Source organism: Malus sylvestris, chromosome 13 (assembly GCF_916048215.2).
Source record: "Malus sylvestris chromosome 13, drMalSylv7.2, whole genome shotgun sequence".
NCBI lineage: Eukaryota > Viridiplantae > Streptophyta > Magnoliopsida > Rosales > Rosaceae > Malus > Malus sylvestris.
Window position 1 is genome coordinate 31830724 of NC_062272.1, and position 26414 is coordinate 31857137.

At 38.0% G+C, this 26414-nt stretch overlaps 2 protein-coding genes and 1 pseudogene across 2 annotated transcripts; 2 read left to right on the plus strand and 1 right to left on the minus strand.

The window, feature by feature from the left end:
- Positions 1 to 6052: 6052 nt before the first annotated feature.
- LOC126595427 (uncharacterized) lies at positions 6053 to 8149 on the plus strand. The gene has a single exon (XM_050261730.1). It carries the CDS (start codon positions 6053 to 6055, stop codon positions 8147 to 8149), a length of 2097 nt encoding a protein of 698 aa, XP_050117687.1.
- LOC126598254 (small nucleolar RNA R71) lies at positions 6554 to 6660 on the minus strand (annotated as a pseudogene).
- Positions 8150 to 25796: 17647 nt separating the features above from the next.
- Positions 25797 to 26354, plus strand: LOC126595430 (uncharacterized). Its single transcript, XM_050261733.1, has one exon. It carries the CDS (start codon positions 25797 to 25799, stop codon positions 26352 to 26354), a length of 558 nt encoding a protein of 185 aa, XP_050117690.1.
- Positions 26355 to 26414: the final 60 nt, after the last annotated feature.

Sequence of the window (26414 nt, forward strand, 5' to 3'; positions counted from 1 at the left end):
ATCACCGGACTACAGTCCCTAATGATTATCTTGGTATTACAAACATTTCAGGATTTGTTTTTTGACAACTTTCATTTCTTCGTACAACTATTTGTAAGTGAAGAATCTATAGACATCCAAAATTTCGGTAAAACTAATGTTCACCAACATATTAAATTTTAACTCGTTGGGACTTACGTGGCACATACCATAAGTTGCACAAATTGCACACATGGCAAATGACTCATCAAAGTTGGGATGAATTATCAAGTGTGACAAGTGTCGACATCTGGTATCCTCACTAAACAAATCAAATCAAGTCAAAAAGAGAATTAACCTTAATTGATCAAGTCTAAATTAAATCAAATCAAATAAAAAAAATGGTCATATTAATCCTATTTTGATCAAATTATATCAATTAAGGTTTAATTTCCTAATAAAAATTATAATTTAGTTAAGAGCTAAATTAAATAATTAGCTCAAATTTAAATCAAATAAAATCACTCCCACAAATCACGGGATCCATATTAAGAATTCTAAAATAAGACTCAATCTCTTACCTATAAATACTAGGCTTGACACACCCCAACCGAGATCAAGGCATGCTGCCCGTCATGTGAGAGTGACGTAGCTATGTGCACAGTGCGGAAGTAATAGAGATAAGAATTATACGAATAATTAAAAACCGAATTACTAGAGTGCACAACTAAACAAGAAGTGATAAGAGTTAGTTACAACAGTAAACACTCCTAATCAGAGCATAATAAGTCTAGGTGCAGTCCAGTAGGACAAGTACTAGTTATACAGTACCAGGAATGTCCTACTATTATTTAGATAGGTCAGAACTGCCGACGTCCTCAAGCCACCAACAGCAAGCTTACTTAAAACAGAAAACGTGTGTGGGTAAAAACAAATGTTTTACAAAACCATTTCATTTATCAACATATTTAACCCCTCACTGTAAAACATGTATAATTTTTCCCAAAATTAAGAAATAAGCATATACATAAATATATACGAAATCATATCAATTCATGCTTCACATAATCATTTTCATATGTATGCCATGCCAAGATATAATAGAGTAAGCAATTCAGGTAAGATTTAATTCATAGGAATATAACATGTGAGCCGGAACCCCTAAGGTAGTCTGTACGACTAAATTCATAGCTCAAAGTTACTCTAGCCAGAGTCACTACAATGACCTATATGGCAACATACTGCACAAGAGTCAGAACCAAACAAACAGGTCTATACGACAATAATGGGTGTAATATAAACATGCTCAATACCATTCTCACATAATAGCTAGGCGATAAATTGCAAGTCACCTACGAGTGGGAACCATAATTAAGGTCTGTACGACAAGACTGTGCACCTAAATTGGATCCAATATGAGCATATGGTGCGGGAGGTGACATAATAAACAGGCATGTGCCATATTTATGGCTAAATCACAATCACCCTAAGTGCAGTTTTATGAGCTCAACATTATTCAGCACATACATTCTGCTTTCCTGCATAAGCATACTATCCGATTCTCGAATTCCGAAATCTCTCTTTTAATCTTCAACTGGTAGTAACCTGACCTCAAATTGATCTTAGAAAATACACATGCACCTCTAAGTTGATCAAATAAATCATCTATACGAGGCAATGGATAACGGTTCTTAATGGTTACCCGATTCAGTTGCCTGTAATTAATTCACAGCCTCAAGGTTCCATCTTTCTTCCTCACAAAAAAATTGGAGCTCTCCAAGGTGAAGTACTAGGCTGAATAAAACCTTTATCCACTAACTCTTGCAACTAGACTTTCAATTCCCTTAATTCAGCAGGAGCCATTATATAAGGAGTCAAGGATATAGGATTCGTACCTGGAAGCAGATCAATAACAAACTCCACATCTCAACCTGGCGGCAATCCAGGCAAATCCTCAGGGAATACATCCGGAAAATATCTGACCACACGAACATCCTCCACACTACTAGGAGCATCATCATTCAATACCATATGAGCCAAATATCCCTAACAACCTTTTGACAACAATCTCTTTGCTTCCATGGCTGAAATAATACCATGTCTCACCCCACTAGGTTCTCTTACAAATGTAACTTCAGGTAATCCAGGACAATGAAATGTGACTATCTTTCCATAACAATCTATCTTGGCATGATTATAGTGCAACCAATCAGTGCCCAAAATCACATCAAAATCCATAATATCCAACGGCATAAGATTAGCCGACATAATAACATCCTCTACTATCACTGGACATCCTGGATATACCCGATCCATAAAACATCTATCCCCTCTAGGCATAGAAAATTCTAAATTATATCCTAAAGGTGTAGGATGGGGTCGTGTCACTTGAGCAAATGTATGAGAAATAACAGAATATGTAGCACCACAATCAATCAATACTTTAGCAAAATGACCAAGAATATTTAACGTACACATGATTAAATCTGGATTATTCTGGGTATCTTGCAGTGACATGTTGTGGATACGCCCTTGATTCTGCTGTCGTCCACCACGACCTCTGTTGGCATGAATATCGCGTCCCTGCCTCTACTGACCTGACTGCCTCGAAGATCCTGCACTACTAGCAGCAATCTCTCCCTGTTGGGGCTGTCTTCATTGGTACCACCGAGATCCTCCGGCTGAATGTGGCTGATAAGACATAGATCCTCCCTGATACTGAGGGTACCCACTCTGATACTGAGGATCTTGAGAGTACTGCTGCTGTCCTGAGATGTAGGGAGCAGCGTCACCTTGATAGTGGTAGGCACCTCTTCGTCCAGTCTGAGTATAACCACCAGATCCTGAAGCTTGCTGGGTAGGTGCAGGTGATGGAAAGAAAGGCTGCTGGGGTCTCCGCTGACTCTGAGAGCATTGAGCAACCTTATGATCCATCTGACCACAAGTGAAGCATCCACTGCTGCCTCTCCTACACTCCCCAAAATGCCTAATATTACATATGCGGCATAAGGGAGCACTGGATCCACCTGAACCACCAAAATCTCTCTACCTCTGGAGCCTAGTGCCTCCAGTAAATCTACCACCTCTCCTCTGCATATTAGTTCAATCATCCATTAGAAGAGCTGGAGCTGCCACCACTCCTCTTAAAGTTCTAGGTCTTGCGGGGTCTCTGAAATGCTTGCCCTTTTCATTTGTCATCTCCTCACTTTCACTAGGCATGTTCTCTGAGTCCTCAATCTTTAGTAGAATCTCATAAAACTCCTGGTAAGTGGCACAGTGAGTCGATGTCGCTATGGAACGCCATTTATTCTTAGCACCCAATCTGAAACGGCGGAACATCTCAACCGAGTTAGTAGTAACCTCCGGATCATATCTCGACAAATCAGTAAACATCCTGTAATTCTCAATAGCTGACATCTTTCCTTGCTTCAAATGAGTAAACTCTTGTTTCTTACGATCAATGTACTCAGGAGGAATGAACCTTTTTCGAAACAGATCTTTAAATACTTCCCAGTCCGTAATCTCCGCTGGGGTCAACTAGTATAACTCCTGTTTCCACCAGGATGCATGCTACTCTCCCAAAAACCAGGTAGTCGTCTCGACCCACCTATCAGGAGGAAGATTCCCCTAACTCTGCATCACTTGAACGGTCTTCTTAATATGATTAAGCCATTTTTCTGCCCCCTCATGACCTTCATTTCCAATGAAATGAGTCAACTTCAGGTTATAAACTGTCTCAAGAGGTGTTCTTTGGGGAGTATGGAATGCAGATTGAATGGCAGATACTATAGCTTCCCTTAATTGAGCAATATCAGGGAAACTAGATTCAGCTGATTAACGAAGCTCTATCCGAGGCAACATAGTTCTGACATAAGACATCACAAGGATTAGAACATTCAAGAATTACACAGGACTGCTAAACATAGGCTCTGATACCAAACTGACACACCCCGACCGAGATCAAGGCATGCTAGCCATCATGTGAGAGTGACGTAGCCATGTGCACAGTGCAGAAGCAATAGAGATAAGAATTATACGAATAATTAAAAACTGAATAACTAGAGTGCGCAACTAAACAAGAAGTGATAGGAGTTAGTTACAACAGTAAACACTCCTAATCAAACATAATAAGTCTATGTGCAGTCCAGTAAGACAAGTACTAGTTATACAGTACTAGGAATGTCCTACTATTATTTAGATAGGTCAAAATTGCTGACGTCCTTAAGCCACCAACAACAAGCTTACTTAAAACCTGGAGGGGTGCAAAACAGAAAACGTGAGTGGGCAAAAACAAATGTTTTACAAAACCATTTCATTTATCAACATATCTAACCCCTCACTGTAAAACATGTATAATTTTTCCCAAAATTAAGAAATAAGCATATACATAAATATATACGAAATCATATCAATTCATGCTTCACATAATCATTTTCATATGTATACCATGCTAAGATATAATAGAGTAAGCAATTCAAGTAAGATTAAATTCATAGGAATAAAACATGTGAGCTGGAGCCCCTAAGGTAATCTATACGTTTGAATTCATAGCTCAAAGTTACTCTAGCCGGAGTCACTACAATGGCCTATACGGCAACATACTGCACATAGTCGGAACCAAACAAACAGGTCTATACGACAATAATGGGTGTAATATAAACATGTTAAATACCATTGTTAGGTTGATATAATAGGTATATTTTGTATCTCTTTTACCTATTAATTTAGTCATGGTTTGATATAAAACAGTTGGATTTGATGTATTTTGTGTGAATTTTATAGAAGTTATTTTTTCGGAGAAAACTGGATTTTTTAGAAGAATTACAAGGAAAGCACGAAAGAATAACGAAGTGGACTGATGCTATGTGAGAGTGGTGCTGGAATTTGGGCTTTATCAAATTAAGTCCAATTTGGGCTTCATAAAAACGGCATGTGGATTAGAGAACAAAAGCAAAGGGATAGAAGACAAAAAAAAAGAAAAAAAAAAAGTCCAACCGGGGGATGTACGGAACGGACCCTTCTCTCCAATTGATGGGGGAGATTTCAAGAGCCGCAAGAGGGGTGGAGACCTAAGAGAAAAATAAAAAAATAACACAATGCAGAGACATACATAAGCCGAGAGAAAGAAGAAGCAATTGGGGGAATTCTAGCTTTGCTGTGGAGTGGAGAATGGAATTTCAGTTGTTTCCTTCTTTGTTTTCGAATTCTAGCGTGGTGTATTTTATTTCGATCATGAACTAAGTCCTTTTGCTAGGATTAGGGTGTACTCTTATCATGAACATCTAATTCTTATTATTTCATATTGATCTCGGTTGTTTTCCATGTTGAGTAATTGTTATTGTGCTTTATCGTTATCAAATAACTGGCCATTATTTGTGTGAAGAACTAAATTGGGACTGACAGGTTGAGTTTAGTAGATTGCTTCTCATAACGATTACCATGAATTACATAATTGAGTAGACATACTGGTTATGATTTGTGTAGTATTGTGAAATTATCCATTTAGCGTAAAGGGATTCAATTATCTACTTCTGTGGCTAGACATAGCATGGGTAGATAGTTAGAAACACAGTTAGTATATTCTGAAAGGAAATATTGACGAATCAAGGGATAATTGCTAGCAACATGGGAATAAATTGAGTTTAATATGAATAACGGGATTAGATGGGATTGAGAATGAGGAACCTGATGTCCTAGTGCTTCAATATATTAATTTTTCATAATTCATTCACTTTTACTTCGTGTTTGTTCAATTGATATTTTCAATTTCGTTTGGGTTTTTGCATATTTTAATTTGTCATCGTTATCCATCTTTTATTTATGTTTAGTTTGAAGTCAATCTCAATAGTAAATTTAGGTTAATCCGATCCTTGTTTGAACGACACTCTACTTATCACTATATGACTTGGACGATATTGTACACTTGCAATTATCAATAACAAGTTTTTGGCGCCGCTGCCTCGGATCGAATTTAATTCTATTTTACTTTTGTGATTTTTATTTAGTTTATTTAAATTTTATTTTCGTTTTTTTTATTTTGATTATTTTTTTTCTCGGAGTATTCTCACCTTGTCTCATTGTTTCTTGAAGGTGAATGCTTGGTACTCGTTCGTCGGATTGTGTATTACTTGAGTTTGAACCAGAAATTGAGAAAATACTCCGTGAAATCCGAAGAGAACAAAGAGAAGTCAGTGAGAAAGAAAAGCAGCAAGAGAGCAAGATGGCGTTAGTTCAGAATGAAACGATGGGAGATCTTGATATGCTAACCATTCCGGAATCACCGTCGAGCATAGCTCTTCCTGCAGTTGCAAGGAATTATGAATTGAAGACTATCCACTTTAATATGATGCCTTCTTTTCATGGCATGAGCACTGAAGATCCATTGGCACATATTAGAGATATCTTCAATATGGTGTCCAACATGGCATTGGTAGAAGGAGTCACCGAGGAACATCTCAGGATGAAGGTCTTTCCATACACTATGAAAGACAAAGCGAAGACTTGGTTGAATTCTTTGAGGCCTAGAACCTTGACGAGTTGGAACGATATTCAGAATAAATTTTTGGAGAAATTCTTCTCGACCCAGAAGACCGATACCCTTAGAGATAGTATCATGCAGTTCACTCAACAGGCAGATGAGACGTTTTCTGAGGCATGGGAGAGATTTAATAATTTGTTGATTCAGTGTCCGCACCATGGTTTGCCTACTCTAGTTCTCATGCGGATATTTTATAAAGGATTAACAGTTTCAAGCAAAGCTGCAGTGAACAACTATGCAGGGGGATCAATTAAGAACAGGACGCCAACCGAATGTCAAGCACTTTTTGATACTCTAGCACTCGAAACACAACATTCTGAAGCAAGAGGAAGACGGGCAGGAGTTTTTGAGATTAATAATTCTACCGAATTTGCTTCAAAGGCACAAGTCGATGTGATTGCTAGTAAACTTGACACTTTGCTTTCTATGAATGGGATAGCATCAGTTCAAGAGGTTTGTTCCATATGTGCAGTTCCTGGTCATGCCACAGTTGGTTGTCCGTATAGTGTTGATTTTCCAGAATTTGTTCAAGAGCAAGCGAACATGGTGAATGCTTACAGACGTCCTGGTAACGATCCATACTCCAATACTTATAATCAAGGATGGAGAAACCATCCAAATCTCTCATGGGTTAATAATCAGAATGTACAAAAGCCACCATCTGGTTTCCAACCTCAAGAGAAGAAGAATAATTTGGAAGATGTCATTGCACAGCTTGCTGGTAACGTGAATACTCTTTCTGTCAATACAAATCAATTTATGAGCAAAACTGAGACAACTCTTCAGAACCAGGCTGCTTCAATAAAAAATTTGGAGATTCAAATGGGGCAGTTAGCTCATTCTTTGGCAGTTAGAGAAAAAGGTTCTTTTCCAAGCCAAACTGAAGTTAATCCGAGAAACCATGAGCAAGCTAAAGCAATAACTCTTCGAAGAGGGAAACAAGTGAAAACAGCAGCTGATTTTGAGAAAAACAATGAGGAAGAAAAGGTAGAAACCATTTCACAAGAGGAGCATCCACTGTCCGATGTTGTACAGCCACTAGCTATACTGGGAACCACTTCAAAAGCTTCACCACAATCATTCATTGCAGCCACGCCACTCCCTAAGCCTGTTGTCCAACCCGTGAAGCCATATGTGCCCCCTATTCCTTTTCCTCAACGGCTCAAGAAGAATATGTTAGATGAGAAGTATTTCAAATTCTTAGAGATGTTTAAGAAATTGGAGATTAATATTCCATTTGCCGATGCTTTGGAGCAGATGCCGAATTATGCTAAATTCATGAAGGATATCATCTCAAAGAAAAGAAAATTTGGTGATCATGAGAAGATTCAGTTGACAGAAGAATGCAGTGCAATCCTTCAAAGAAAGCTTCCGCTCAAGCAAAAAGATAGAGGGAGTTTCAAAATTCCATGCATTATTGGCACTAATTTATTTGAAAAAGCATTATGTGATTTGGGGTCTAGTATTAATTTATTACCTTTATCTGTTGCTAAGACCATTGGAATAGGTGAAATTAAACCCACTACTGTTTCTTTGCAGATGGCGGATAGATCAATTGCATATCCAGAGGGAATTATCGAAGATGTGTTAGTGAAGGTTGACAAGCAGATTTCTTGGTGTTGGATATGGAAGAAGATTATGAGACTCAGTTGATTTTGGGTCGGCCATTTCTTATCACAGCTAGGACTTTAATTGATGTGGAACAAGGGGTTTTGACATTGAGAATTGGGGAAGAGAAAGCAACATTCAAAGTGTTCGAGGCTGGGAAATTTCCAAGAGAAGCGGAAGATTGTTTTCGCATTGATTTAGTCGAGACCGCGATTTCTGAAAAATTCAGAGTTGAGAAGCCCAGTGATCCTATGGAAGCTGCACTAGTTCATGCTGCTACTTCAGAAGATGAAAATCAACTGTTAGCGGAATGTGCTCTTTATTTGGATGCTTTCAAATCAGTTACAAAGAGTGATCGATTGGAGTTCGAAGACCTTGGATCTGTACCTTCAAAATCGCTGCCAAGTATCATAGCCGCACCTACCTTAAATTTGAAGCCATTGCCATCACATTTAAAGTATGCTTTCTTGGGAGCTGCTGAAACTTTACCTGTTATAATTTCTACATATTTGAGTGAAGTTGAAGAAGAAAAACTATTGAGAGTGTTAAGAAGGCATAGAATGGCAATTGGGTGGAGTATTGCTGACATTAAAGGACTTAGTCCGTCCATTTGTATGCATCGGATCTTGTTGGAAGACAATTACAAGCCTTCAGTTGAGCATCAACGCAGATTAAATCCAAATATGAAGGAGGTGGTACGAGCTGAGATTTTGAAGTTATTAGACGCTGGAATAATATATCCAATTTCAGATAGTAAATGGGTGAGTGCTTTGCATTTGGTACCGAAAAAGGGTGGAGTTACAGTGGTTAAGAATGACAAGAATGAGTTAATTCCAACGAGGACTACAACAGGATGGAGAGTATGCACTGACTATAGGAAATTGAACAATGAGACTCGAAAGGATCATTTTCCTTTTCCATTCATTGATTTGATGTTGGATAGACTTGCTGGATATGCTTACTATTGTTTTTTAGATGGGTACTCTGGTTATAATCAGATTCCGATTGCACCAGAAGACCAAGAAAAGACGACATTCACATGCCCTTTCGGTACTTTTGCGTATAGGCGTATGCCTTTTGGGTTGTGTAACGCGCCTGCTACATTTCAAAGGTGCATGATGAGTATTTTTTCTGACTTGGTAGAGCGTTGTATTGAGGTATTCATGGCTGACTTCTCAGTTTTTGGCTCATCGTTTGATTCTTGTCTGGATAATTTGTCCTCGGTGTTGCAAAGATGTGAAGAAACCAATTTAGTTCTAAATTGGGAAAAATGTCACTTTATGGTGCAAGAAGGGATTGTTTTGGGACATAAAGTTTCGGTCAACGGCATTGAGGTAGACAAGGCGAAAATTGAGACAATTTCAAAGATACCACCACCCACTTCCATCAAAGGAGTTCGAAGTTTCCTAGGTCATGCTGGTTTTTATCGACGTTTTATTAAGGATTTCTCTAAGATTACAAAACCGTTGTGTAACTTGCTCCTGAAAGAAGCGGAGTTTGTATTCGATTCATCATGTTTTGAGGCGTTCAATGTGTTGAAAATGAAGCTCACGACAGCTCCTGTGATAGTTGCACCGGATTGGGAATTACCTTTTGAGATTATGTGTGATGCAAGTGACTATGCTATTGGAGCAGTTTTGGGTCAGCGGAGAGATAAGCTACTGCATGTGATTTATTATGCTAGTCGAACTCTCAATGACGCACAATTGAATTATGCCACTACCGAGAAAGAGTTTCTAGCCGTTGTCTTTGCGTTAGACAAGTTCCGTTCTTATCTCATTGGTTCAAAGGTAATTGTCTACACCGATCACTCAGCTTTAAAGTATTTATTATCCAAGAAAGATGCAAAGCCTCGGTTGATTCGATGGGTGTTGTTACTACAAGAGTTTGATTTAGAGATACGGGATAAGAAGGGGTCTGAAAATGTGGTGGCGGATCATCTTTCTCGAATTGTGCATCATGAAGGTGATAATGACTTAGTTCCTATCTCCGAAACTTCCCTGACGAGCAGCTCTTTACCATTAACTCGTCAGTCACTCCTTGGTATGCAGATTATGTCAATTATTTAGTTAGTAATATCATGCCTCCTGATTTGACTTGGCAACAGAAGAAAAGATTCATTTCGTTAGTCATACATTACTATTGGGATGAGCCGTACTTGTGGAAGCATTGTCCGGATCAATGTATAAGACGGTGTGTTCCTGATGACGAGATGGAGGAAATATTGCGACATTGCCATTCTCTAGCATGTGGTGGTCATTTTGGTGCCACAAAGACTGCTGCCAAGGTACTACAATCTGGTTTTTGGTGGCCTACATTGTTCAAGGATGCTCATACTTTTATTTCTACATGTGATCGCTGCCAACGTGTTGGAAATATCTCAAGTCGACATCAAATGCCGTTGAATAATATTCTAGAAGTCGAACTTTTTGATGTTTGGGGTATTGACTTCATGGGACCATTTCCATCATCTTATGGCAAGCAATACATCTTGGTAGCTGTGGATTATGTTTCAAAATGGGTTGAAGCAATTGCTTTACCTACTAATGATGCTAAGGTTGTTGTTCATTTTCTCCGGAAGCATATTTTCACTCGCTTTGGCACCCCGCGCGCCATTATTAGTGATGGAGGCAAGCACTTTTGTAATCGTCACTTCAATGCTCTTTTGGCGAAATATGGAATCACACATAAGGTTGCTACACCTTATCATCCACAAACTAGTGGGCAGGTTGAGATTTCCAATCGAGAGATCAAGAATATTCTAGAGAAGACCGTGGGACTTTCACGCAAAGATTGGGCTGCAAAGTTGGATGATGCGCTATGGGCGTATCAGACTGCATTCAAGACTCCAATTGGTATGTCTCCATATCGATTGGTGTTTGGAAAAGCATGTCATCTACCTGTGGAACTGGAACATAAAGCATTTTGGGCAGTGAAGAAGCTTAATTTTGAGATGGACGCAGCGGGAGAAAAGAGAGCTCTTCAATTGAATGAGATGGAAGAATTTCGGAATGATGCATATGAAAATGCTAAAATCTACAAGGAACGTACCAAAAAGTGGCATGATCAACATATTCTTCGTCGTGAGTTTTATATTGGCCAGCAAGTTCTTTTGTTTAATTCTCGGCTGAAACTTTTCCCTGGGAAGTTGCGAACACGATGGTCAGGTCCTTTTACAGTTGTTCAAGTTTTTCCATATGGAACGATTGAAATTCGTGATCATACAACGGATGCTACATTCAAAGTTAATGGACAGCGATTAAAGCCATATCTTGCTGCCAGTTTTGAGCGAAACACGAATGTTGTGACCCTTGCTTCTCCCGATTGATTGCAATGCCAAGTCGGGCTGAGGACTTTAAACTAAGCGCTTGTTGGGAGGCAACCCAACCAGGTTCATTCGTTCCTTTCTTTGTTTATTAGTTTTGCATTTTCTTCCTTTCTGTTCCATACTACTCATTGTGCATCTTTTTTTTGTGATTTTGCATTGAGGACAATGTTTAGTTTAGGTTTGGGGGGAGAGCCTAGTTTTTTTGTTAGTTTGGTTGATTCATTTGAATTTTTGTTTTTAAGGTCAACAGCTAAGGTTTTTATGTTCCAAGTTTAATAATATTGAGTTCTTCACCCACATGATGATTTGAACATGTTTAGTTTGTCATTTCAAATGTGTTTGGAGCGGCTTTGTTGTTATGTGCCAAAGAAATTGAAAAATTGCACTTTGAGTTCATATTTTGGTCATAATCAACTTATCTGCCTAAATTAATTTTGGATGTTTTTCAAGTTAATTTGGTGATGCTAACATGTTTAGAATGGTTAATATGATGTGTTGGAATAGTTTTGGGACAAAAATTCGACCTACATTGTGAATTGGGAGGTTTAGAAGCTCAAAAAGTGAAAATAAACATGTAAATTTGCTGCATAATTTCTGCAGATTTTCTGTCATAAAAGAGCTTTAGTGACGATCTTCAAAGATTTTCTCTGTCACAAAAGGCTTGTTCATACTTTTAGCGACGGTTTCTGGGAATTATTTTTGTCACTAAAAGTCAATTTTGCTTATTTTTGCAGATTTTTATCCTATGATGAAGGCAACAATTTTGGCTCGGAATTCATTATTTTTAAAGCCATTCCATCTTCCATGATGCCAAAAATAGGTGTATTCTCTTCCTATTCTCTTACTTTCTTTCATGCTTATATTTATACATCCTTATGTGATGAATTGTTTTGTTAAAATTGTTAGGATGAGGTAGGAATTAAAATTTTGGGATTGGGTGTTAGAATTTGTTGGAAACAATAAGAGCTTGGAAGCATAAGTTGTTAAGGTTATCACTTTATTCTATTAATGGCGATGTATATGTCTTGCTAAGAATTCTTCCTTTGCTAAAGGGTTGCCTAGAATGTTTTTGCATCACATTTTTTTTTTACCATTCATTTTGCCATGTCTCAAGTACTTTGGTGGACAAACTGTCCATGTTTGGATGATGTGGAGAAATAGTGGAGACTACCCATGTGAGTTGTTGTGCCAAAGCTTTTCTTGAGAGGGTTAATTTGTTTCTACTCTTAAACACTTTCCAATTTCTTTCTTTAATTTTTATGATCTCATTAACATTATTTTGCATTGGGTACTAAAGAACTTTAATATATGTTGGGTATTCTTGCCATTGGGTTAGATGGAACTATAGAAACGAAGTTAGGCTATGCATGTTCTCCACCACTAAAAGGCCTATTCCCTACCTTTTGTGTGCTCCATTAACCCCATTGAAGCCAAACACTTAGCCTTATCTTTCATTACTCACATAAATTCTTATCCAATCTACCCTATATTAGCCATACCATATAGCTTGAGAGATACCAAGGTGATATCAAAAGAAATCAAGGTTGAGTTCTACATCAAAGTAGTGGCGTGTACCGAGGTACCATGGTTCTTATTATTATTTCTTGTAGTTATTTCCAAAAAAAAAAAAAAAAAAAAAAAAAAAAAAAAAAAAAAAGAAGAGAAATTGTACCATTCATTATAACATGAGTCCTGGATGCCACAAATCATATATCAAGTTTCAAAGAGGTGCCAACCGAACTACATACGAAAAGTCTTGGTGTTTCTCAAGTTTTTGTTTTTTTTTCTTTTCCATATCGTTTCTTTCTTAGCCCAAATACCTAGCCTTACATTACACCCGTTTCAAAGACCTAACGGATTTATAGGGAAGTCTAGCTTATTTGGTGAAGGTTGATACCCATGTTCTTAGTATTCGATTCCTTTCATGAGATCTATTTTCAGAAATTGCTGTTTTTCAATGTTGATCATATGTGATAATATATTGATTCCTTTTGCATAAACTCATCACATATGCTTGTTAAGAGAGAAAGTCTAGGTTCTATGAGAAAATTGAGTGATATCTTGTGAGGCTTAGAGTCGAGGCGAATTTGTACACACGCAAAGTGTGGTTGTTTTTAAGCCGGAGTGCTTGGGATGTTGGCTTCATACTTTCCATTGTGATGCATTGATTTATAAGGGCACAACTTTAGTTTTGGAAGTATGATTGGCATGCATTGGTCTTCATTAATTGATGGAAGTGATAACTGTAACACCTTTGCTTTTCAGTAAAGCGTTTGTGGGTAGCGTAACTAGTAAACCCTCAGGAGACACAACTCCTCCGACTAGGGACACCTAGGGGTTTAAAGGCTTGTTGCACATGCTCAGTGCAATCGTTTCGCCAGCGAAAGTGGGCTTAATTAGGTTTTTGTTTTTAGTTAATGTTATTTGTTTTTCATTTTATGTTTTGCTCGAGGACTAGCAAAAGATAGGTTTGGGGGTATTTGTTAGGTTGATATAATAGGTATATTTTGTATCTCTTTTACCTATTAATTTAGTCATGGTTTGATATAAAACAGTTGGATTTGATGTATTTTGTGTGAATTTTATAGAAGTTATTTTTTCGGAGAAAACTGGATTTTTTAGAAGAATTACAAGGAAAGCACGAAAGAATAACGAAGTGGACTGATGCTATGTGAGAGTGGTGCTGGAATTTGGGCTTTATCAAATTAAGTCCAATTTGGGCTTCATAAAAACGGCATGTGGATTAGAGAACAAAAGCAAAGGGATAGAAGACAAAAAAAAAGAAAAAAAAAAAGTCCAACCGGGGGATGTACGGAACGGACCCTTCTCTCCAATTGATGGGGGAGATTTCAAGAGCCGCAAGAGGGGTGGAGACCTAAGAGAAAAATAAAAAAATAACACAGTGCAGAGACATACATAAGCCGAGAGAAAGAAGAAGCAATTGGGGGAATTCTAGCTTTGCTGTGGAGTGGAGAATGGAATTTCAGTTGTTTCCTTCTTTGTTTTCGAATTCTAGCGTGGTGTATTTTATTTCGATCATGAACTAAGTCCTTTTGCTAGGATTAGGGTGTACTCTTATCATGAACATCTAATTCTTATTATTTCATATTGATCTCGGTTGTTTTCCATGTTGAGTAATTGTTATTGTGCTTTATCGTTATCAAATAACTGGCCATTATTTGTGTGAAGAACTAAATTGGGACTGACAGGTTGAGTTTAGTAGATTGCTTCTCATAACGATTACCATGAATTACATAATTGAGTAGACATACTGGTTATGATTTGTGTAGTATTGTGAAATTATCCATTTAGCGTAAAGGGATTCAATTATCTACTTCTGTGGCTAGACATAACATGGGTAGATAGTTAGAAACACAGTTAGTATATTCTGAAAGGAAATATTGACGAATCAAGGGATAATTGCTAGCAACATGGGAATAAATTGAGTTTAATATGAATAACGGGATTAGATGGGATTGAGAATGAGGAACCTGATGTCCTAGTGCTTCAATATATTAATTTTTCATAATTCATTCACTTTTACTTCGTGTTTGTTCAATTGATATTTTCAATTTCGTTTGGGTTTTTGCATATTTGAATTTGTCATCGTTATCCATCTTTTATTTAAGTTTAGTTTGAAGTCAATCTCAATAGTAAATTTAGGTTAATCCGATCCTTGTTTGAACGACACTCTACTTATCACTATATTACTTGGACGATATTGTACACTTGCAATTATCAATAACAACCATTCTCACATAATAGTTGGGCGATAAATCGCTAGTCACCTACGAGTCGGAACCATAATTAAGGTCTGTACAACAAGACTGTGCACCTAAATTGGATCCAATATGAGCATATGGTGCAAGAGGTGACATAATAAACAGGCATGTGCCATATCTATGGCTAAATCACAATCACCCTAAGTATAGTTTTATGAGCTCAACATTATTTAATCACATATCAAATCATTGATGATTCATATAACCAAACATAACCAAACATAACTTACCTGGGCTTACCTTAGCGTCCACAGCACCACAATTATATATATAACGTATCACATACCAATTCATACTTGAATTATAATTTGTATGCATGGCATTTATGGCATACTATCATTTAAAACACATATTTCTGGTAAAATATCGAGTATATACTATATACTGAAAACCAAAAGCCCACTCACGGGTATGTCGACGGGTCATAACCCCCGAGTCGCCCTTGGATACGCTCGTCCTCAGGATAAGTCTCACCTATATGCGTATTAACTATAAAAACGTTATTTTAGAGCATATAGACAAAACTAGCTAATAACTTCTCATACATAGCTCAAAATAGGTATATGAATATACTATAGTGACCTACACAACCTCAGGATCATCCCCAAATTTTTTAGATTAATTTTTGGAAGCCTCACACGCCCCCACGCACCGACAATGGCACGGCCAGACGCGCCCCCCAAGCGCGGCCATGTGCCAGGCACACTGACGGCGTCAGTTAACCCAGTCAGGAATATTCCAGGAATATTCTGTTAACTTCTAACTATTACTGTTAAATCTAACTAACGACGTCAACATATTCCATCCAAACTGACGGAATATTCTGTCTTCGTCTCCAGTGAGTCGCCGGTCGTTGGAAAACTGGGTAAAACTTCAAAACCTTTGTTCTCACTCGATTCTTCACCAAAACTTATGAAATTTGAACCATTGGAAATCTAACAACATGTAGAATCAGGTTAACTTGAGGAAGCTCGATAATCCGATCAACTTCGAAACTAGCTATCCCGACTTCCAAATTTATCCAATGAACCACCCCGAGCCTCCTTAGGACCTCATAAAGCTCTCTATGAGCTTGAAATTCCCTGAAATCAACATATTTACATCCACATGAATAGTGACCAAAATTGGGGCTAGGGTTTCCACGTGTAATCGAAGGTTTCCTTACTTGAAATCAGTGTTCGAAAAAACGGCCTAGGCGGTTGCCTAGGCGCTAGGCGGTTGCCTAGGCGCTAGGCGGGTTGGAACCTTGGCGATTTCGTGCAAAACGGCTGGAAAAATCAGGGTGGCTCTAAGCGGGCTAGGCAGCTGGACGATTTTTTTTTTTTAATTTTTTTTTTGAAATTTAAAAAAAAAAAAAAAACTTAGATTAAGCCTAATTCTAACCCGTGCCCTGCACTTTCTCTTCTTACTCTAATTTCACAAAAAAAAGCAAAAGCCAAAAACCAAGTCGTCGTCGTCTCTCTGTCTCTACCCATTTCTCAAACTCTTCAATTGTAGTGCACGGTGCTTGCGAGCTATTGTGCTTCCAGCCTCCAGGACCACGTGCTTGCGAATCGTGATTGTGCTTCTAGTAGCTTTGCCAATTTTACCTCGGGCAATAATAGGTAATTTTTCCATCTTCTTCCCTTTTCTCTTCTTCTCCTATCTTGTAGTGTCATGAACTCATGGGTAAAGAAATTTGAGAGTTAGGTATTTGATCTTGGGCTATGGTCTAACATACCAAATTATCTTTCCTCAATTTGATCTTAGGGTTAAATTTGGGTATTAAACTGGTAGGGCTACAATTCTCCAATCCACACCTCGATCATCTCTGCTAATTATTCAGGTATGTTTCTTTTTGAATTCTTTCTTTTAATCATCCTTTTAAGCATGTACATGCTGACAGAAAAAAAGCCATTGATTCCTCAAAGAGAGCACTTCCACTGTGTATATGCTTGAAGTTCAAAAAAAGCCATTGATTCCTCAAAAAAAGCCATTTATTCAGGTATTATGTGCACCTTTTGAACTTCTTTCCAATGTCGTTAGGCACTAGTGTATATGCTTGAAGTTCAATACATATTTAGTTTCAGTTATTAAACAAAGTCTATTATGGTTAAGCATATTCCTGCAGTTGTTCTTTTTGAATTCTTTCTTTTAATTAATTTTTCCTTCTTACACAAAGGTAGATCATAGAAGTATTATCTACTTAATCTGCTGGGAAAGGAAAGCATCGATATAATTATATATTCATGCTCGGTTCAATGTGCTAAATATGATGTGTAGTGCACTAATGTGTTTCACGTTGAGGGCAATCTATAATTTGTTATATAAATAGATTGGATGTGAATCAAAATGTAAGGCCAGAATCAAAGCTAACTAAGTCAAAATGCAATTGGAGTTTGAGCACTGAAATTAAGCTACTTTAGCACTACCATTCATATATTCCAAAACCCTAGCTCAATTCACATGCCATATATTTTCATTCATGCATGCATGGACCACTTGCTGCATTTTAAGGTTTTCACATTTGCAACCTTTCACATGTAGTGTTGCTCTTTTTTATTGGATGGGACGGTAATTTATAGTTTGTAATGTTTATTTTATATGAACTTTAGGATTGTTTCTTTCTTGTGTGATGACTGGTACCTCATCTTCTGGAGCATCTAATGCAATGTCGTCCTCCTTTCAAACTGAAAATGTGTTGAAGCGTAGCTCGAAAGATGTGGGATGGGAATATGGGATCTTGGCAAAACTTACAAACTCAGATAGGGTGAAATGTAAGTTGTGTAACAAAATCATTAGTGGTGAAGTACAAAGATTAAAACAGCACGTAGCCAACATAAGGGGAAATGTAGCGGTGTGCACAAAGTCTTCGGATGAGGATAAAGCTAAATGTAGAGCTACATTAGAAGAAGCAAAAAATAAGAAGAAACAAAGGGATAAGCACCTTGTGGAAGTGAGGGAAGAGGTGCGACTTTAACAAATTCAAGAAGAAGAAGAAGAAGACATTGAAGTGGTTGGGTCAAGGAAAAGGCCTCGCACTCTTGGACCTATGGATAGGTTTGCATCCTCTATCAATCCCAATTCTTCAAATGAGGGAAGTAAGAAGACTCGGCAACAAAACATCCATGATGCAATTTGGAAGGCAAGAGCACATCAAGTGGATCAATATGTGGCTCGATGGGTGTATGAAGCCGGTATTCCTTTCCATGCTATTGATAATGATAGCTTCAAGCGTGTGATAGAAGCGGTTGGTCAATTGGCCCGGGTTACCTACCTCCAAGCCAATACGAATTAAGAAAGCCATTATTGAAAGAAGAGGTAGAAAGAGTAAAAAAGTCACTCAAGAAACATGAAGAAGAGTGGGTTTTGAATGGTTACTCAATCATGACCGATACTTGGAGTGACCGAAAAAGAAGAAGCATAATGAATTTATGTGTCAATTGCAAGGAAGGCACCATATTTCTTTCTTCTAAGGAATGCTCTAGTGAAGCACACATCGGGAAATATATCTTTGAATATGTTGACAAGTGTGTTGAAGAAATTGGGCCTCAAAATGTGATTCAAGTGGTAACCGATAATGCTTCTAACAATATGGCGGCGGCAAACATGATGAAGAAAAAGAGGCCGAATATGTTTTGGACATCATGTGCCACTCATACTTTGAATCTCATGCTTCAAGGGATTGGTAATCTCCCTAGGTTCAAAGGAGTTATTGACAAGGCAAAGACTTTAACCATCTTCATTTATGCACATCATAAAACTTTGGCATTGATGAGGAAGCATACCAAGAAAAGAGACATAATAAGGTCCGGAGTCACTAGATTTGCAACTTCTTTCCTCACATTGCAAAGCTTGATGGATAAGAAAAAAAGACTTGAATGGTTGCTAGTGAAGAATGGGAACAATGCAAACATGTCAAGACTACAAAGGGAAAAGCAGCATATGCTACTATATTGAGTTCACATTTTTGGAGTGGGGTCTTACTTTGCTTGAAAGTATTTGAACCTTTATTCAAGCTACTTCAAATTGTGGATGGGGATAAGAAGCCATCAATGGGGTTTTTGTATGGAGAGCTACAAAAAGCAAAGATGGAGATTAAAGAGACATTCAAGAACAATGAGGCCAACTATCAACCAATTCTTCAAATTATTGATGAAAAAGCTCATGAGCGGCTTGATAGTCTATTGCATTTGGCAGGCTACCTCTTGAACCCTTATTATTTCTTCAAGGATCAAAGCATACAACATGATCCAATTGTCATGGAGGGGATTTTTACTTGTGTTGAGAAGTTCTTCCCCGATAACTATGAGGTTCAAAACCAAGTGATAAATGTTGAGATGCACAAGTATATAGTAAAAGAAGGTGGATTTGGAAGACATTTGGCCGAACTTGGATGCGTTGAGAATGATGAAAACTATAATCCGGGTATGAATATTATTCACATATGCTTATATTTTATTTATTAAATTTGAGTTTACTACTTATTTTTCATTACTAATTGTGTGTTTTTTTTTTTCATTAGTTGCATGGTGGTATAATTATGGAAATGGTGTGCCTAATTTGCAAAGGATGGCTATAAAGATACTCTCATTGACTACAAGTTCATCCGGTTGTGAAAGAAATTGGAGTTCTTTTGAAGGATACATACAAAGAAAAAGAATAGACTAGATACAACAAGGTTAAATAATTTAGTCTATGTCCAATTTAATGCAAGGATTATGAACAAGAAGAAAAGAGAAAAGGAGAAGAAAGTGGACATACTACTTGCAAGTGAAGCTAGTATGGCTCAAGGATGGATTGTGGAGGGTGGTGATGAAGAACTTGAGTTTGGCTCGGGAATTGGAGAGACATTGGAGGTAGGTAGTTCCTTAGAGCCTAGGGGGAGTTCTAAAAATGTTCAAGTAAGAGAACTTCAAGAAGAAGATTTTATATCGGATGAGGACACGGAAGAAGAAGGAGATGATGAAGAAATTGAGTTCGAGTCTGACACGGAGAGGGTCTTGGAGGGATATGGTGAAGAAGAGTTTGATGCCTAGTAACTTTCGTAGCTCGATTTTCTTTTCTGTCAGTGTCTGCATGTGTAGCATTCGAACATTTGAGTTGTTGTTAATTTTATCCTATGAAAACTTGTTCTGAAGTATACCATATTATTATGATTCGCAGATGTGAACTTGTTTTTTAGAACTGCTTTGTTCCAGAAGAAAATGTTCTCGGGTAGGAAAGAAAAGGTGTAGTGATGCTTTTATTACAACTTTGTTATTGGAAGGAAAGATCATTTGGATTGGTTGCATGTTAAAATTCGCAGCAAGAATTGATATGTTAGTTATAACCTGATTGCTCATCTGTCATATGGCTTCTGAGCTGCTGTTTAGTATAGGGTGATCAAAATTTACCATTAGCGAAGACTTTCACCATGGGACTTATTCCTGTACTGTTGGAACTGCTCAACCAGACTTGTTCTGGTAATATATGATGCCAACAGTTTTGTTGCGCCACTGGCCTCCCAGATTATCACCTAAAGAAAATAGACGACTTCATGAATTACTTCATTTATTGAAAGAAATATTTCTTTTGTACATTTTCTACCTGTTTTGTAAGAGTCACTATGCACTTATTCACAGGATATACAAAAAATTTATCTAAATCCGCCTAGCTGCCTAGGCGCTAGGCGCTAGCCCACCACCCGACTAGCGCCTAGCGTTTTTTAGAACCTTGCCTGAAATTGATACCTTTGAACTCGTAGGGTCTTCACGAACATAATGGTACCATTTTCTTCCTCGATCTGTGAGGTTTGAGAGGTTCTTGGTGTTTGTCCGTACAAGAAGAAGGATAGAGAGAGAGTCTGAGGAATGAGAGAGAGAGAGCACGGGAATAAGAGAGAAGGAGTGAGTGTGGTGTGTGTGTGATCCACGTGGTCACCAATCCAAGACCACAAAACAACCTCTAAGTCTCAATATGTCACACATACACACTACCATTTTCCTGTCCAAGGATAAAGCTGTCATTTTACATCACTGATAAATGAATTTCGGGACGGGCTGTGACAAGGCTCATTCTCAAGAAAGAGGTCAGAGAGAAAGCAAAGCAAGCTTAAGCCTTTGGAGAAATTGGAAAGCTATATGACCAAAACAAACACCAAACATACAAACACTCTTATGGCTTATTTACGTAACCATAATCAAAATAAGAGGAATTGGTTTGAGGAGGAATTGAATTGAGGAGGAGTTGAAATGAAAAGGAATCAGAATCAGATTCTTTTTGAAGTTGTTTACTTAAATATTATGGAATGGGAATATGAATGAAATTGAGTTCAAATATGTTGTTTACTAATTCACTTGAATCAGAATAAAATTTAATATGATTACTAAAATGCCTTTGTTCTTTTCTTATATTTATTTTTAATAATATTTTTATTTATTATTTTTAATTGTTTGGTTAAAGTGAAGACAATACCATTATTATAAATAAATTAATTATTTTTATTTGTTTGGTTAAAGTGAAGATTATATAATGTACCCATCCCCGCAGCCAAATTCATTGCTCCGAGCACAATCTGGAAAGAAATCAAAGCCGTCAAAGACCAAACAAGCCGGCATCACCAAGGTAGCGAGCAATCTGGCCCCAGACCTCCTGAACGAGAAGATGTCAAAGCTCTTTCCTTCCCTCTCTCTCTCTCTCTCTCTCTCTCTCTCTCTCTCTCTCTCTCTCTCTCTCTCTCTCTCTCTCTCTCTCTCTCTCTCTTTCTCTACTTTCTCTCTCATTAGCAAATTCCAATCATTTTCACTCACTCTCATAAAAGCCTCTGCATTTTTACAATCTTCAAATCCTCGATTTCTTCACAATCCTGTTTTGGGTACTTTTTTTCCGGCATCCAAACAGGTAATGCACGGTGAGCAAGAGGGCATAATAGGAACAAAAATTATATTCCGGATACCCTCACCCTTTGGGAATTAAAATACCTCATCTATCCAATGAATCCCGTTCTTCCAATTTCAGGAATCAAATTCCTAGTTTCGTGTCAGCCCCACCACTATTTTGATTCCCCGTTGTTAAGTAAACAACTGAATATTCTGTAATCGGAATTCAATTATGTTTTTTTATTCCGATTACCCTTATGCAAACGTGCTATTATTCTTCATCAAGCTCAGGGAGAATCAACAAGCACAACAAACACATGCCAAATCATTCACCACCAAAGCTAAAAATCACCCACCATGTGAAACTTCTCGTGATCCCATTTTATTCAAGATCAAGCCTTGACGACTCTTTAAGAAACCACAAGCTCAATTCAAGATCAAGTGTTCATCACCCTTAATCAAGTTCTACTTTGGAGATTGAATCAGAGAAATATTTTTGTGGAATAATAAACCACAAAGGTTGTAACCCTAAATATTTATTAATACAAATTTATCTTGTACATGTGATCTTGTTTCATTTGTTGTAGGAATTTTCGTGTTTACAAAATCATGGTACATAAATTGTCTATGTCCTTGTGGTAACTTCTTAAGCTTGATGTTCGTTGAACAAAGGTACAAGCACTTATGTTTGTGTTATCTTCTTCATGTTAGATGCATCTAACACTATTTTACATGGTTACATTATCATTGGGCAAAGTGTGAGGATGGGATTACTTGAGTACACATCAAATCCTATCACGACAATCTTGGGTTTGTGGTATGAAGTAAGGAAACTTTAGTTTTCGACTTTTCCTTGACTAGTTTTAGGTAGCATGTTTGCAAATATATCGTCTTAAGGCTGTATTAAGTCTCAACTCATCGTAGAATGGCTTCTTTTCTTTTGTTCTATGTTTTAATTACTATTAATACTATTGTTCATGTGACATGCTTGGAAGTTAATAGTATGATGTATTAAAGTTTGATATATATATATATATTATAAGCGTAAAACATATGAAAGTTGTCTACAAGATTTACATTCAACTGACCTTTTATCTCTATTGTCTCATATTGCATGTTAGGTGATATAAACCTCTCTTATTTCATGTTAACCATGCAATTGGCAAACAGTATTTCAGTTTCTGCATATGTGTTTGCAATTGGACGGATTTCGTAGGGCAACTTCAAGTAAATAAGATAGGTCATACACAACTCTATTTTTTCATGTTAACCGTACGATTAGTAAACAATGTTTCAATTTTCGCGCCTTTATATGCAATTGGACGGATTTCACAGGGCAACTTCTTGAAAACAGGAGGTGTGGATGCAAATTTCCTCCTCCTTCTTCTTGAACAAAATTGCACCTACAAAATAATTAACACCTTAGGGTCAAGGCCAAGAGCCTCATGCACTCACGATGAATGGGGGGGCTTTGGCTGAAGAACCTCCGATGCCAAAGTTAGAATTTAGAGAGAAAATATTTAGAGAGTTTTTGAAATTTTGCAAGAATGTGAACCTAGGTTTTTGGTGAGAATGGTAGCCAATATATAGGGCATGGCCGATCCTCTTTGGAGAAAGAGTGGCCGGCCCTTTATGCACATTTTGGGTGTTACTTGGTGATTTAATTAGCAATTAATATATTGATTAGGAATAAATATATTAATTTGGCTAATTAACATAATAAAAGGAACGTTTTTGGGAGTTTATGGTATAATTTAAAATAATGGCTTAATTGATTAACTAATCAATGTAAAAAAAGGAAGGATATGGTGGAAAGATGAAGGAGATTGCCGGTTCCCTTGGGAGAGAGGGTAACCAGCCTTTAGTGTATTTTTTTGGCATAATGGATAGTTTAATTGACAATTAATAGATTAATTAAGTAATAATCTCATTAATTAGCCAATTAGCTCAATTTATGTGGAATATTTTGTAGGTTATAGAATGATAGCTAATTGATTAGCTAAAAGAGGGAAAGTGAGGTAAAAAATATATGGAATGAAATAGGTTTTGAATTGTTACCTATTTTGGGCATTTTTGACTTGGTTGAAGATGATTGCCCGCTGCTCACGCATAGGAATCCCGTTGTACCTCAAGGGTATTTTTGTCCTCTTTTGTCCCGAAATCTACGTGTCACTTTGTGATTATTTTTGGCTCCACAAATGCCCCAAAGGAAAAGGAAATAAATTTCTCTCAACCTTAAGTGGATTATTAAATCAACTTTTTGAGAGAAACTTATTTCACCCTACAAGCAAGAGAAAGCTTAGAGGATATTTATTCCCCTTCCTCTAGCCATCTTCTACATCTTGCCCGTACAAAGGATCGTCTTTCGTTGCTTGCTTCGTCTTCTTACTGCTTCTAGGTAAGAAAACATTAATTATCTTGTCTTTGTAATTTTTTTTGAAACTTCGGAACTTGAAATTGGCTCGACGGGGGTCGAGGTGGCTTGGAAAAGTCATGACAGCTCTCTGCCGTGGGTGCCCTGGTGATTGAACTTGGAGTGGGACAAGAGGGAATCCGTGGGAATGGAGGAGAAAAGCCAGGCCGTGGGGCCTGGCAAGTTGGTTGGGTCCTTGCAGCTTGAAACTCTTGCTATTTATTTAATTTTTTTATTATTCATTTTTTTTTTTGCCGAGAGCTGCTTTCCTTTTTTTTTTTTTTTGGTAAACAACTCTCTAACGAATCCCACTTGTGTTTTTTGTAGAATTTTCAAGCATGTCTTCCTCGAGCCACAACAATGATGATGGTGTGCCGCCGTTGTACCGTCAAGGTGGGTCTTTGAGCAAGGTTGGCTACTTCAAGGCTGCTCACTTCAAGATTAACTCCGATGATTTTTTTAGAGATTTTCTTAAGGCGTATTGGCATGCCATTCCGTCGGGAGTGTGTGTGAAGCGAGTTAAGGATGGTAGCAGCCGGGAACCATACAGTGGAACAGAGAGCCATCAAGTTCCACCCCTACTATTTTGTGTTAGGGCTTACTTTTGCTATGCCGCGTTTCTTCCAAGAAGTGCTATGCTCCATGAGATGTGCCCCCAAACGCAGTCCGTGTGATGGTGGGAATCCACAATCTAAGCGAATTCTTTGACTTAGATCTAACCGTCAACGAATTTTGGTACTTATTTGACATAGATCACATTGACGAAGTTGGGCAACTGCGATCTTGCCATAAGCTTTTTGATAACTCGAGCAAGGGAGATCATGACTGGGACAAAGTGACTTTGGAGATAAGTGGAGAATGGGAGTCTGATTCTTCCCCCGAGCTGCATGTACCAACGGTCTTCATATCTGGTAAGCAGGCTGCTTAATCTTCTTGGCTGCTTTGTTTTAGCCAATTTTCTTATTATCTTCAGCTGTTTTTTGTAGATTCAGAATTCAGCTCAACTCCTAAGGTTTCTCCGGACATGAAGAAAGTACATGTCGCTCTGGGTATCTCTTCCGAATATCGTGAATGACGTTGGCTGCTTAGTCCTCTTAGTAGGGAAAAAAGTGGGCTGCCCCCAAAAGAGGAGATAAAACGGATCAAGGTAGAGGCGTTGGCTCGTCCTATCACTATGATGGAGCCTGCTACCAATAAAGGTGGGAAAAAGAAACATTCCCCACCTGCTTAAGAGATGCTTACTGAAAAGAAACCGGCTCGTCCTATCACTGTGATGGAGCCTGCTACCAATGAAGGTGGGAAAAAGAAACATTCCCCACCTGCTCAAGAGATGCCTGCTAAAAAGAAACCGAGGACTGCTCGCGGGGGTTCTCCGGCTGCTCAAGTGATACCTATTGAGAAGAAACCGAAGATTGCTTCCACTGCTCGCGAAGGTTCATCAATTGTTCCCAAGTTTGTGATTGACTTGACTTCTTCTAAGGGTGAGAAAGAAAGAACCGCTAGATTTGTGCCAGTAACGCCTATTGCTCCGAAGGTTGCTAGCTCGATTGCTGAAAGGATTGCCCAGTGTAGAAGTTCCTCTATGCCTCCAGTGTCGAAGTTTGTGCCAAGGCGTTCATCTGGAGCTAAGTCTGGCTCACCTTTGGAGAGGCTTGCTACTATGAAGAGTGACAAGGTGCCCCTGCCCACTAAAGTGGCTCCAAAACCTGTTTCCTCCGCTGCTGCAACCTACTCGTCTGCTAATAAGAAGGAAACTGCTCGTTCATGCAGGCTTAAAGAATCCACCAAGACTGTTTCTGGGGAACTTGCTGAGATTTGCACGCTTTTAAAGCCAGATCTACTTGAAGACATGGATATATGTGCCAAGTTTGTTGATGGTATTAAGTAGATTGTTGACCCGAGTCTTTTCGCAAAGCACACATCCAAGTATAGGAAGACTGCTCTACTA

Excerpts from the sequence above, each read along its gene's own strand:
- LOC126595427 (XM_050261730.1), top strand. The coding sequence starts at position 6,053 with ATGCTTGGTACTCGTTCGTCGGATTGTGTATTACTTGAGTTTGAACCA.
- LOC126595430 (XM_050261733.1), top strand. The coding sequence starts at position 25,797 with ATGCCTGCTAAAAAGAAACCGAGGACTGCTCGCGGGGGTTCTCCGGCT.